Here is a 15,138-nt window from a genome sequence, read left to right on the forward strand (position 1 = left end):
ACATTTCCTCTCCCAATATTCTATATACCACAGATAAGTGGGATCATCCTGTGCTTGTCTTTATTCTTCTGGCTTACTTCACTCAACACAGTATCTTCCAGTTTCAATCATGTTGCAGAGAATTGCATCATTTCTTGTTGTTGCATAGTATTCAATTGTGTATATAATCTTCATAATCCATTCATCTGTTATTGGACACCTAGGTTTACTCCATATCTTATCTATTGTGCTGAGTGCAGCAATGAATAATGCTGTGCGTATGTTCTATGGAGAGTGTTTTTATGTGCTGGGGATAGATGCCCCAAAGTGGAATTGCTTGGTCATATGGCTGTTTAATTCTAAATTTATGGAGAACTCTCTACACTGCTTTCCACAGAGTTTGCACTAGACAACATTCTACCAGCAGTGGATGAGAGTTCCTTTTCATCACATCACCACCAACACAGATTGTTCCTATTTTTGCCATTCACACTGATGTGAGATTGTATCTCATTGTCATCTTGATTTAGATTTCTTTTATGATAAGTGCTGGATAAGGGTTGGAGCGATAGCACAGCGGTAGGGCGTTTGCCTTGCACGCAGCCAACATGGCCGACCCGAGTTCGATTCCTCCGCCCCTCTCGGAGAGCCCGGCAAGCTACCGAGAGTATTCGATATGCCAGACACAGTAACAAGAAGTCTCCAATGGAGACGTTACTGGGCCCACTCGAGCAAATCGACGATCAACGGGAGGGCCTTTACTTTACTTACTTTTATGATAAGTGATGATGAACATTTTTAATGTCTCTGTACATCATCTGCCACCTTCCTCTGAGAAGTGCATATTCATTTCCTCTCCCCATTTTTTGGTAGTGTTTTTGAACTTTGCTGCTGTTGTTGATCTTTTTTTAGTACATTATATATCCTCAATCTCAAACTTTTTTTTAGATTTTTATTAGTGAAACACCATGAGGTACAGTTGTATATTTACAAATTTTTGTGCTTGGGTTTCACTTATACAAACTTTTATCTGGTGTGCTGAATGCAAATATTTTTTCCCATTCATTTAGCTGTCTTTTAGTTTTTTGCCCATGTTTCTTTTGCCATGAAGAAGCTCTTTAATTTTATGTAGTTACAATTGTTTACTTTTTAATGTGTTGCCATTGCCAGTGGCATCAGATTATTGAAGACACTTTTTAGGTCCAAATCTTGAAGTGTTCTGATTATATTTTCCTCAATATACTCCATAGTTTCTGGTTGGGTCCAGGTCTTTGATCCACTTTGAATTGACTTTGTTTGAAGTATAAGATACAAATTCAACTTTAATTTCTTACATGTTATTATCTAATTTGCCAGCACTATTTGTTGAAGAGGATATCTTTAGTCCGTTTCATGTTCTCAGCTCTCTTACCGAAAATTAACTGCCCAAATATATGGGGTTTTGTCATAGGGAATTTGATTCTGACCCAATGGTCAGATGGTCTATCTTTATTCCAGTACCATGTGCTTTTGATCACTAAACTCTATATTATAGTTCCAAGTTAGGTAATGAAATACCTCCCAATTTCTTATTTTTCAGTATGGTTTTGGCTATTTGAGGTCTTTTCTGAATCCATACAAACTTTATTACTGAGTTATCTAAATCCAGGAAGAATATCATCTGAATTTGGATGGGGATTACATTGAGTATTTTTAATAGCTTAGGTAGGATAGTTATTTTAATAATACTGATTCTTCCAATCCATGAACATGGGATAAAAGTTTTCCAGTTCCTGAGGTCTACTATAAAAAATTTTTTTTCACCTAGAATAAATTTTATTGTGAAAGTATTTCAGTCAGTACTTCAGGTTTTCCCCAACAGATAACTTCAAGCATCATTTATTTAAAAAAATTAAATGCAAGACAAATCAATGTGTGAAGGAAACAACATGTGAAAGTTATATTTTACAGTTCAGTAGTAACTTCAGTCCATAAAATAATTTAAAAATGGATATTAAGTACAGAAAGGACCTAGTTTTTCACTATTAAGGATAACGTTGGTTGTGGGCTTGTTATAGATGGCCATTATTATCTTGAGGAAGATTTCTTTCACCTCTATTTTGTCAACAAGTTTTTATCATGAATGGATGCTGGATATTGTCAAAGGCTTTCTCTGAATTAATTGATATAATCATGTGATATTTATCTTTCTTTTTAATAATGTGGTGCATTATGTTAATTGCTTTGCATGTGGTTAACCATCCTTGCATCTCTGGGATAAATCTCAGGGTGTATGTTTTTTTATATTTATATTCTGTTGGATTCAGTGAGCTAAGATTTTGTTAAGATTTTTTGCATTGATATTCATTAGGAATTTTGGGCTGAAAACTTTTTTCTGGAAGTCTTTCTCTTTGCTCTGAGTATTAGTGTAACATTATCTTCATGGAAGTTGTTAGGGAAAAAAAAGACCTATGTCTTCAAAATTTTGGAAGAGCTTAAGAGTACAGGCAATATCTTTTGCAGACCACAACATCCAAAAGGAGAGAGAGAACACAGGGGATTGCCCTGCCACAGAGACAGGGGGGATGGGGGGATGGGGGTGGGAGGGATATTATCCATGGTGGTGGAAAATGGGCACTGGTGGAGGGATGGGTATCTGATCATTGTATAATTGAAACCAAAGCACAAAAAATTGTAAATCTACAACTTAAAAAAAAAAATAAAATAAAGGGGGAAAAAAAAGAGTACAGGCAATAAATCTTTGAAGGTTTCACAGAATTCATGAGTGAACCCTTCTAGACCAGGACTTTTGTTCTTGGAGAGATTCTTAATATTGTTTCAATTCCCTTACTTGTGATTGGCTTGTTTGGGCTTTCTACTTCCTCCTTAAGCAGATTTGAGAGATTACATGACTCTATGAATCTATCAATTTCTTTTTCTCCACCTTAAGAGTACAAAGTTGTTCATAATAATTTCTTATTACATTTTTAATTTCTTAAGGATTAAGAAATTATAATATTTCTCCTCTGATTTATTTGGATATTTTTTCTTTTTTACTCGTAAGTTTAACTAAAGGTTTATATATATATTATTTATTTTTTCAAAGAACTAGCTACTAGCTTCATTGATTCTTTGAATTGCTTTCTTGGTTTCCAGGTTGGTGATTTGTGCTCTAGTTTTTATTATTTTCCTCATTCTGCCATTGTTTTGAATTTGTTTGTTGTTCCTTCTCCAGATTTTTGAGATGTGCAAGTAGGTTGTTGATTTGGGCTTTTTCTTCTTTCATAACCTAGACCTGCATTGCTATGAATTTCTCCCTTGGTACAGCTTTTGCTGTATTCCATAGATTCTGTTAGCTTGTGTCTTCTTTCTCATTAGTTTCAAGAATCTTTTATTTCCTCTTTGATTCAATTATTGTTTAGCAATATTTTCTTCAACTTCAAAGTTGGAATTTTCCTCATTTCTTTCTGTAGTTAATTTTTATTTTCATGGTATTGTGCTCTGAGAAAATAGTTTGTAAAATTTCTATGTTTTTAAATTTATGTCCATATAGAGTTTTGCTCTAATATGTAATCTATCCTGGAAAATGTTCTGCGTGGATTAGAGAGAATGAGTATTCTTTGGGGTGGGAGTGGAATGTAGAGCCTGTATATTTCCAAAAGTCCCAGTTTTTTCTACTCCTCATTGGGGCTTTTGTCTCCTTACTGATATATCTAGTGGGAAAAGTGGTGTGTGGAAGTCTCCCACTATGATTGTGCGTCCATGAATGTTTTTCTTAGGTTTGTGAACAAAAGCTTTATGAACTTTTCTGAGCCTTCATTTGGTATGTAGGTGTTGTTGACAGTTAGTATTTCTTGATCTTGTTCCCTTGACAAATAAGTAGTGTCCATCATTACTTTCTTTATATTGACTGTATTTCATCAAAGTATGGCTGTCTCAGACTTTTGTCTTCCATTGGCTTATATAATTGTTTTCCATCCTTTCGTTTGAAGTCTGAATTTATCCTGAGAGTTTAGGTGTTTTTCCTGTCAACCCTGAATGGTTGGATTTTGTTTCCAGATCCATCTAGTTATTCTATGTGGGGTTTTTTATTGTTGTTTGTTTGTTTTTTAAATTTTATTGAATCACCGTGAGATAGTTATAAGCTTTTATGTTTGGGTTACAATCACACAATGATCAAACTTACCCATCCCTCCACCAGTGCACATTCCCCACCACCAATATCCAAAGTATATCCCCCCTCTCCCCCCTCCCTCTGCCTCCATGGCAGACATGATTCCTCATAATCTTCCTCTACTTTTGGGCATTATGGTTTGCAATGCAGATACTGAGAGGCTATATCATGTTTGGTCCATTTTCTACTTTCTGCACACATCTCCCATCCCGACCAATTCCTCCAGCCATCTTTTTCTTAGTGATCCCTTCTCTATTCCAGATGCCTTCTCCCCTTTGCTCATGAGGCAGGCTTCCAGCTATGGAGCAATCTATCTGTCCCCTGTATCTACTGTCCTTAGGTGTCAGCCTCATGTTATGTTGTTTTATACTCCACAAATGAGTGCAGTCCTTCTATGTCTGTCCCTCTCTTTCTGACTCATCTCACTTATCATGATACTCTCCATGTCTATCCATTTTATAAGCAAAGTTCATGACTTCATCTCTTCTGACAGCTGCATAGTATTTCATTGTGTAGATGTACCAAAGTTTCTTTAACCAGTCATCTGTTCTAGGGCACTTGGGTTGTTTCCAGATTTTGGCTATTGTGAACAGTGATGCAATGAATGTATAGGTACAGATGTCATTTATGCTGTGCTTTTTTGCATCCTCAGGATATATTCCCAGAAGTGGTATTGCAGGGTCATACGGAAGCTCAATTTCTAGTTTTTGAAGGACTTTCCATATTGTTTTCCAGAAAGGTTTGACTAGTGGGCATTCCCACCAACAGTGAAAGAGTGTCCCTTTTCCCCCACATCCATGCCAGCACTGGTTGCTTTTGTTCTTTTGAATGTGTGCCAGTCTCTATGGTGTGCGATGATATCTCATTGTTGTTTTGATTGGCATCTTCCTGATGGCTAGTGATGTGGAGCATTTTTTCATATGCCTTTTGGCTTTTTTTGTATTTCTTTTTTGAGGAAACTTCTGTTCATTTCTTCTCCCCATTTTTTGATGGGGTTGGAGGATTTTTTTCTTGTACAATTCTACTAGTATCTTTTATATCCTGGATATTAATTGTCAAATATGTAAGGTAAAGGTAAAGGTAAAGGCCCTCCCGTTGATCATCGATTTGCTCGAGCGGGCCCAGTAACGTCTCCATTGGAGACTTTGTTGTTACTGTGTCTGGCATATCGAATACTCTCGGTAGCTTGCCGGGCTCTCCGAGAGGGGCGGAGGAATCGAACTCGGGTCGGCCATGTTGGCCGCTTGTAAGGCGAACGCCCTACCCGCTGTGCTATATTGGGTAAATATTTTTCCTATTCTGTAGGCTCTTTCTGTATCTATGTGGTTATGGGGGAGAGCTTAGTCCATTGACATTCAGAAAGATTATTGACATAAAGAACTTTTTAAAAAGTGACTTTTCAGTAATTCTTTCAGGGTTGGTTTAGTTGTCTGAAAAGTTTTTATCCCTTTCTCAAGTCTAAATGATAACTTTGCAGGTAGTGGACTCGAGCCTGGTTTTCAGTCAGCTTCTTGAATATGCCATCCCACTCTTCCCTGTCTTGTAAGATAACATATGGAAGGTCTGTTGTGATTCTTACAATGTTTGCCTTATATCTGAGTTTTCCCTTCTTTCTAGCTGCTTTAAGTAGTGTTTGTCTTTTGATACTACATTTTGATTACCATGTTTTTTAATGTTCCTTTGTTTGAGTCTATTTTTTTAGTACTCTTTGGGTCTCTCTCAAGATATCAGGAATTTTCTCAGTGATTCAACAAAAAATTAAAGTTGTGATGCTTTAATTACACAATGTAATATTCCTCAGCAATAAGAAAAGATGAAATTCTACCTTTTGCTACCAAATGGATGAACTTAGAGGTAGTCATGTTAAGCAAAATAATTTAGAAGCACAACAAATATAGGGTAATCTCACTCATATGTGGTATTTAAAAAAACAAGGACAGGAATGGAAAATACCTAATGTCTATAAACCCTTTGACTTTGACTACAGAACTGGGATGATTACCAAGTGATGCTGAGAGGAGAAGGATGGGAAAGAAGAATTGGGTCAGAAATTAAGTGATGATAGCAGTAAAGTTTCTTTAGCATTTTGAGGTAGAGTAACTGAACAAAAAAAGCATAAATATTAACACTAGTCAAATCATGTTACATTAACAAAACAACAACCAAAAGACGAACTTGATTTTAAGTGTACGGTCGTGGAACAGTAATAGAAGTCCTCATGACCAAAGTCTTTGAAGAGACATATTTAAAAGGACTTCAAAAAATCCATATGCTGTCATGCCCTATGATGTCAAACCCATGTTCTGTCACCCAGAAAAAATCCAAAAGCCCATTTATTGTTATTCTAAATTCCACCCATATGATATTTATTTAAGCATTCTTACTTTCTTCTCTCTTCAACTGTTTTCCTGTGCCTGTATGGACCGTGTCAGTGTCATGGGTAGAACTAATGGCAGCCTTGATGTGCCTGGTATGCTGTTGACCCCAGTGAGCCACACCTCTGCTGACCTCCAGAGTTAACTGGATCATACGATTTATGGCTTGTTGAATATCATCCAAACTAGGAACCATTACCTGTATAAAGAAGAAGAATATTCCTGATACTATGCACGTATAATCATATAATTTGTTTTGCTATTTTTTGTCCCAGTGGAACAAGAGAACTAGAGGAACACCTGACCCAATGGGAGGTTGCTTTGGAAAGAGGGGTGTTGGGGGATAGTAGATTTCAGACTTTCTCTGGCATCACTTTCTTCTACTATCAAATCTTGTGAGTAAAAAGGTCCATAGCCAATGTCATTCTGCCTCTGTGAGGATGGCTGGATTCAGCCAAAGACAATGTGGACAATGTGTTGGAGCGGTAATACAGTGATAGGGCGTTCACCTTACAAGCGGCCAACATGGCCCACCCGAGTTGATTCCTCCACCCCTCTCGGAGAGCCCGGCAAGCTACCGAGAGTATCTCGCCCACACAGCAGAGCCTGGCAAGCTACCCGTGATGTATTCGATATGCCAAACACAGTAACAACAAGTCTCATGATGGAGACGTTACTGGGCCCGCTGGAGCAAATTGATGAATAATGGGAGGACCGTGTCTACCGTCTACCGTGTTGGATATTCATGCAGCAAAAATAATCAACAGCAGCTCTACTACTGTTCTCTAACAATCTAATACCACAGATATTAATCTATTTCAAATATGTGAAATAAGAAAAGACTTTACCCTCTGGAAGGTCAGACTATATGAATATGGTATTAGGTGACACATGAACTATAAGTACCTGACCAGTCACAGACTGCATTTCCGTTCCCTTGTGTTACTGTTGCACATAAGGTGATGTGTAACTGAGGCGATGGGGGAATTAAGTTCATAAGAAGGCACATAGCTCCATAGTGCTCTGAGCATAAGCTTCTTCCTATTCTGACATCCTTAGAGGGTTGCCTCAAATTTTTGCATTAGAGATAGGGATTTGAACTTAATTACAAGAGGTTTATGTTGACATAAGTTTATATATGAGGTAAAATTCTTACAAGATTTTAAAAAGAAAGACTTTTAGGGTAATTATAAGTAATGAATGAGCAGATACTTAAGTCAACTCTTACACCTTTAATACAACATGAATTGTGCAAAATCAATTTTTCTAACAGATATATAAATGTGACCATTAACATTTTTTGAAAACTGAGATAAAGTCAAAGATTGCAAATGGCCAAGAGTTACTTAAATAAAAATTCATGTCTAATTTTATCCTTCTTTAGTACAATATCACCAAAAATCACTGTATTAACTTGAGTATTAAACTAATACTTACCACATTAGGAATTGCAAGATGTACTTCGGATTTTATAAAGGAAACAACATCCTCTGATCGCTTTCGTCCAGGGCTGCAATAAGATAGATTTATTTAACTTAGAAAACTTAACCTAAAATTTCCTGTTATACAACAACTATCAAATTACAAGAAGAGAATGCAATTTATAATTATAATGGAATGCATTTCCGAGAACCAAGAAAACTTGGGGATTTAATATTCATAGAAGTAAATAAAATATTAGTCTCATATATATTCTAGCATTTTAATGTTGCTTGCTCAGTAATAACCACTAAATAATACTTACTTAAAGCCCTGTTGGATGCCAGTCCTTTGATAGATGACAGATAAGTTCACCAATATAAATCATGTGTGTGTGTGTGTGTGTGTGTGTGTGTGAGGACACATGAATTTGGACAGATAGAAATAGAGAGATTCTCTCTGCCTTTGCAGACTCCAGTGTAGAGCCTCATACCTGGAGATTTGGGGGCCATTCTACATGCTGTCCCCAGCTCTTAGACCAGAAATTTCCACTACTTGTATCAATTCTAATCCTCCAAACCCAGGTGTGTATACATCCAGGAGCCAAGACTTCACTCATCCCACCCTCTTACCTCTTAAACTTGCTCCAGAAACCCTGGGACCTTCCTATATATTACCCCCAGTCCTTAGACAAGTAGTCACCTCATCTGATGTCAATGCTAATCCTCAAAACTCTAAACAAATTCCTCAAACAAATTCATCCCACCTTCCCTCATATTGGGGCAGGTGGGATACAACAGTCTTAATTCATCAACAGCCACTGTCACTGTCCTCCAGTTGTTCATCGATTTGCTTGAGCGGGCCCAGTAACGTCTCCATCATGAGACTTGTTACTGTGTTTGGCATATCGAATACGTCACGGGGAGCTTGCCAGGCTCTGCCGTGCGGGCAAGATACTCTCGCTAGCTTGCAGGGCTCTCCGAGAGGGGCGGAGGAATCGAACTCGGGTCGGCCATGTTGGCTGCGTGCGAGGCAAACACCCTACCGCTGTGCTATCGCTCCAGCTCAACAGTATACATATATATATCTCAGTTAACTAAATGGATTAAGTAGTTGAAGATTCCCTTGTCATACTCAAACAGCACTACATGGTAAGAGAATCTGAACAACAGAGGTATAACCAGTGGCTCTCTTGTATAGACAACTGAGCAGATCAATTTTTAAGTAACTGGAAACCTAAAGCTCCACCATTAACACCATAAAACTTAATATTAATAGGGAAGCAACAAAACTCAGCTGTTCCAGAAGACAGGAACAGAACACCAGGCAAGTCCTCAAGTTCATCAAAACTCTTGAGCCTGGTTGATGAGGACCTCAAATCAACACTCAACTGCACTTGGCAATAGCTATTAAGGACCGGAAAGTGAAACTAAGTAATCACTGGCTAGAAATTCAACCAATTTAAAGAACTGAACAGAACATCATTCAGACAGATTCCATACAGATTAAATCAAATGAGCTAAAGAACACAAAAGAAATACAAATTAGCAAATTTGCACATGTGGAGAATCATATAGATGAACTTGAGGACAAAACTCAAGCCAGCATTGATAAGAAGGTGGTGAAATAAAAGAAAAGAGAACGTAAGGTACATAATGTATAATAGAGATTGAGAGAGATCATAGCTGAGAAGTTCCCCACCTTCTGAAGAGTGGCAGCCGCACAGATTCAAGAGACCAAAAGAGTACCAAGCACATTAGAGTCAAACAGAACAATGCCAAGACACATAGTAGTGAAAATGGCAATAACCAAAGAGAAAAAAATATTTCTTAAAGCATAAAGATAGAAGGAAAATCTTAAATAAAAGGAAAAGAACAAGAATCACAATAAATATTCCATGTGAAATGGTACAGTTGAGAAAGAGTGGAATAACATATTCAAATTACTGACAGAAAATAAAAACTTTTAGCCTAGAGTCTACTACCTTGAAACACTATTATTTAGAAGGGAGGGGGGAATAAAAATACTCTCAAACAAAATTTTAACATTTGCTATAACTAAACCAGCCCTTGAATGAAGTACTAAAAGGCCACAATATAAACCAAATAGCCAACTGTAGATGCAACAACCCCAAACAGTAAAATAGCAAGCACATCCCTTTATATCAATAATAGCCCTGGAGGGGATGGAGTGATAGCACAGCGGGTAGGGCATTTGCCTTGCACACGACCGACATGGGTTCAAGTCCCAGCATCCCATATGGCCCCCCAAGTACCGCCAAAAGTAATTTCTGAGTGCATGAGCCAAGAGTAGCCCCTGTGCATTGCTGGGTGTGACCCAAAAAGAAAAATAATAGACCTGAAGGTCAATGGACTAAATTCTCCCATTATTGTACAATTGAAACCCAAGCACAAAAATTTGTAAACCTACAACTGTACCTCATGGTGTTTCACTAACAAAAATTTTTAAAAAATGTAAATGATGGAGAATGGGCACTGGTGGAGGGATGGGTACTGGATCAATGTATAACTGAAACCCAAGCACAAAACTTTGTAAGTCTACAACTGTACCTCATGGTGTTTCACTAATAAGAATTTTTTAAAAAGGGCATAGAGTGACAATATGGGACAGGAAACAAAATCAACCTATTTGCTGCTACAGGAAATACATCTAAAATCAAAGAATAGATGCAGGATGGGAATAAAAGGTTGGAAAACAATCATACAAGACAATAATAAACAAAAATATACCTGCAACAGCAATACTTATATCAGGCCAAATAGCATTCAATCTAAAGAAAGCAAGTAGGACTAACACTACATATTAGGTGTTAAGGGAAAAATAGATCAAGAAATACTAACTCTGATCAATATATACACACCAAATGTAGGATCAGCAAATTTTATGACTTCTGCTTACAACCCCAAAGAATCATATGATGGAAATATAATAGTAGTAGGAGACTTCAATAGTTCCCTATTGCCAGTGGATCGAACACTAAATGCTTGAAACAACTGTATAACCAACAACTTGGAAATCACGGTGTTTTTAATAAAAATCAATTTGAAATTATAAAATATAAATAAATAAAACAATATTGGAGGATAGCAGGAGGAAAGCAGGAGACACTGGTGGTAGGAAATGTACACTGGTGAAAGGATGGATGTTGGAACATTATATGACTGAAACCTAATTATGAACAACTTTGTAATTGTGTAAATCATGGTGATTCAATATATATAACATTCATACTTATACAGAAATACAGACCTATGAATGCAAATAATAAAAGACACACATCAAAGGACATACATAAATCACTAACACTACCACTATCACCCCATTGTTCATCAAGTTGCTCAAGCGGGCACCAGTAACATCTCCATTCATCCCTGTCACGTGCTAGTGCAGCCAGATGGCATATTGGGGGCTCTTTCAGGGTCAGGGGAATGAGGACCATCATTGTTATGGTTTTTGGCATATCAAGTACGCCACGAGTAGCTTGCCAGGCTCTGCCATGTGGGTGGGATACTTTCGGTAGCTTGCCAGGCTCTCTGAGTGGGATGAAGGCTTTTGGGGAAGCCTCTAATCACCTTTACAGGTGTTCCCAGTCAGGCATTTATGCAGGCAGGAGACCCTAGGTAGCATGCTGGGTTCTTGGAGAGTGAGAACTAGATAATAAGCTTGACATACAAGCAGGCTTGGAGATCTCAGCCGCGGGTCCCGCACACCTGGGTTCCTCTGCCAGTTCCTTCATGTGTGAGGATGTTGATATAGATCTCACAGGTAGTGAGATCTCCAAGCCTGCTTGGTTCGGGACTGGGCCTCCTCCACACAGATCCCCCATTTTCAAGTAGCTATACACTTACACCCACCAACTGCTGTTTAACCTCATCAATAGCCAAGATCCAGAGACTATAAAACCAAGCTCCCAGAAGAGAACAATTCAGAGTCTGCTGCACCTGCGCCTGGCTGTCCTCATGCCAGTTATATTTATTTATTTATTTATTTATTTATCTTATTCATGGAGAAGCGGGTTTTGTTTTCAGCAGTCTCTTGTCCTTTATCCACGTCTTATCCCATGACTGCGATGTGATCAACAACAGAGGCATTTTGATGCCTGAATTTTCTAGGACTTCAGACTTCAGTCTCTAAGTCCACCAATAATTTTTGAAGTGGAGGACATGAAAGCAGCACTTGTTTTTACAACTTCCTTTTCTAAAATGCCTTTACCTTAACCTTTTATAGATGAACGTGTTTGGTCACCTCAAAACACGCAGTCTTTCCCTGGCAGGTTACGAGCACTGTTTCAGTGACTAGTTTCCACTTTCATAGGAGAGTTCTATTGCTAACACTGCTTTCGTTTATTTGTTTGTCTTTTGGACCATATCTTGCAGGCAGTGCTCAGCACTTACTCCTGGCTCTACACTCAGGGATCAGTCCTGTGGCACAACAGACCACAGGGGTGTACCACGAAACTCAGGTTAGCTGCATGCAAGGCAAGTGCCTTACCTGCTGTACTGTTGCCCAGCCACCCCCCAACCCATTTTATATTTTTATATATTTTATAATTCATTGATTATATTAATATATAAATAAATATTAATTAATATATTAATATGTTAATTTTTTTACTATCACTATCACCCCGTTGTTCATCGATTTGCTTGAGCGGGCCCAGTAACATCTCCATTTGTCCCTGTCACGTGCTAGTGTGGCCCAATGACATATTGGGGTTCTTTCAGGGTCAGGGGAATGAGGACCATCATTGTTACTGTTTTTGGCATATCGAGTACACCATGGGTAGCTTGCCAGGCTCTGCTGTGCGGGTGGAATACTCTCAGCAGCTTGCCGGGCTTTCCAAGAGGGATGGAGGCTTTTGGAGCAGCCTCTAATCACCTTTACAGGTGTTCCCAGTCAGGCATATATGCGGGCATGATGCACTCAGTAGCCTGCTGGGTTCTCTGGGAGTGAGAACTAGAAAAAAAGAGGTCATGTGGCCGTGTACGTGGCCGCGCACTTCCAGAGCTTGGTTTTATAGTCTCTGGATCCTGGCCATTGATGGGGTTACACAACAGATGTATCAATATATAATTATTAATTAATATTATATATTAATATTATATATAATTTGGCCTGGTGAGGACAGCTAGTGAGATATAGATAACTATATATATACAGATATATATATAGTGAGGATATAGACAACTAGACATGCATAAAATGTAAATTAATTTCATTATCTCTTTCTGCCTTGATTTCTTTGTCTGCATCCTAGACAAAATTAGAATAATGAAAACAACCTTCAGTAGCAGGAAAGCTGTTGTTACTAAAAACAAAAGCCTCTATAACTAACAGTTTTTTAAATAGCTTCTATAGACCTAGATGTCAGTGCAAGAGGTGAAAGAAAAGTATAAAACAGTTCATAATGGAGACCCAGTTCACCATTAAAGGCCGCTGGTTCCCAAATAGCTACATTATTGGTGAATAATAAAGCCAGTCAACGAAGAGGAGGAAAGTACCGTCAGATTCATAGTCTTACTTTGAAATAAATTCAAGATAGTGCAACCACTCTAATAAGAACAAACTATATTTATGAAAACAGGAATCTCATGAAATACAAATGGCTGAACTAACAGAGGAATGGAACAGCACCCTAGGCCATTCAGTAATTTATTCAACAATTTAGAGGATTGTCTTAAGAAATTCTAAAAAAGATACAAATGCAAAAAACAAAGAGGTAGAAATTACTTGAAGAAAAAGTAAGAAAGGGTACAAAGACAAGAAAGTAATGTTTATTTAATGTTTAATGTATGACAGATGCATTTTCAAGAGCTTCTCATGAATTAACACAATTAATCTTCACATAACTTTGAGAGACAGATCCTACGATTGTAATTTCCATTTCGTTGTCAAGGAAGCCAAGGCAGAGAAAGGATAAATCACTTAAAGGGGTCACTCATCTCTGCAATGCTTTACTCCCTGGAACCCGACATATAACTCACTCATTGTATGTTAGCCCTGCATATTAAATCATAATAAATTAAATAATAAATAAATCATAGCAAATTAAATAATTGCCATGATTGAATCTAGAAAACAGAATTTTTTTTTCCCACTGAGAAAAGAGTGAACACTCGAGTTGTTCACTCGAGTCATCCTGAATAGGATTGGCAGAACACTAGATGAAGGACAACCATGTGAGCAAGCAGGGTTCCGCAAAGGATTCAGCACCATCGACCATATCCACACGATAACCAAACTCATTGAGGTTTCTCGGGAGTTCAAGATGCCGCTCTGCTTAACGTTCATTGATTTAAAGAAGGCCTTTGATTCTGTTGAGACGGAAGCAGTCATTGAAGCCCTAGCCAATCAGGGCATTCAAGCCCAATACATCAGGATCCTCCGTGAGCTGTATTGCGGATTCACTACCAGGATCTCACCATTCTACAAAGAAGTGATCGTTGATGTCAAGAGAGGGGTGCGGCAGGGTGATACCATTTCACCGAAACTCTTCAGTGCCACCCTCGAGAACATCATGCGACGACTGGAATGGGAAGGAATGGGAGTGAAGATAGATGGTTGGCAACTACACCACCTCCGCTTTGCTGATGACATTGTTTTAATAACACCAAACATCAGCCAAGCGGCACAAATGCTGGCCGACTTTGACCGTGAGTGTGGAAAGGTAGGACTACAGCTGAATCTTACGAAGACAATGTTTATGAGAAACAGCCTTGTTCCTGACGCCCCATTCGCTCTCAATGGAACGACCATCTCCGAATGCAACAGCTATGTGTACCTAGGTCGAGAGGTCAACATGACAAATGACCTGGCACCCGAGCTGCGCAGGAGGAAGAGAGCGGCTTGGAACGCCTTCAAGAACGTCGAAGAAATAGCTAAGAGGACGAAGAACCTCCGGCTCCGGGCACATCTCTTTGATTCCACTGTTCTTCCTGCATTAACATATGCCTCAGAGACCTGGGCCCTACGCAAACAAGATGAGAACGCCATTCAGGTCTCCCAAAGAAGAATAGAAAGAGCTATGCTTGGAATATCACGTTTCACTCAAATGAGAGAACGAATCCGGAGTTCTGACATCCGTCGACGATCAAGGATCAGGGACGCTGTCTCATTTGCCAAGGTGTCGAAAATCAGATGGGCTGGTCATGTAATGAGATTTAAAGACGACCGTTGGACTAGAGCTGTTAC

General features: G+C 38.5%; 1 protein-coding gene across 1 annotated transcript in view; it reads right to left on the bottom strand.

Annotated features, from left to right (window-relative positions):
• DNAH8 (dynein axonemal heavy chain 8) overlaps positions 1-15,138 on the bottom strand; it is a 438,788-nt gene that overhangs the window by 270,603 nt on the left and 153,047 nt on the right. Inside the window, 2 exon segments of the mRNA XM_056137311.1 lie at positions 6,517-6,706; positions 7,945-8,017. Of these exon segments, the coding sequence (XP_055993286.1) occupies positions 6,517-6,706; positions 7,945-8,017 (263 nt within the window).

This window comes from Sorex fumeus, unplaced genomic scaffold, assembly GCF_029834395.1.
Source record: "Sorex fumeus unplaced genomic scaffold, SorFum_2.1 ptg000123l, whole genome shotgun sequence".
In the NCBI taxonomy this organism is placed as follows: Eukaryota; Metazoa; Chordata; class Mammalia; order Eulipotyphla; family Soricidae; genus Sorex; species Sorex fumeus.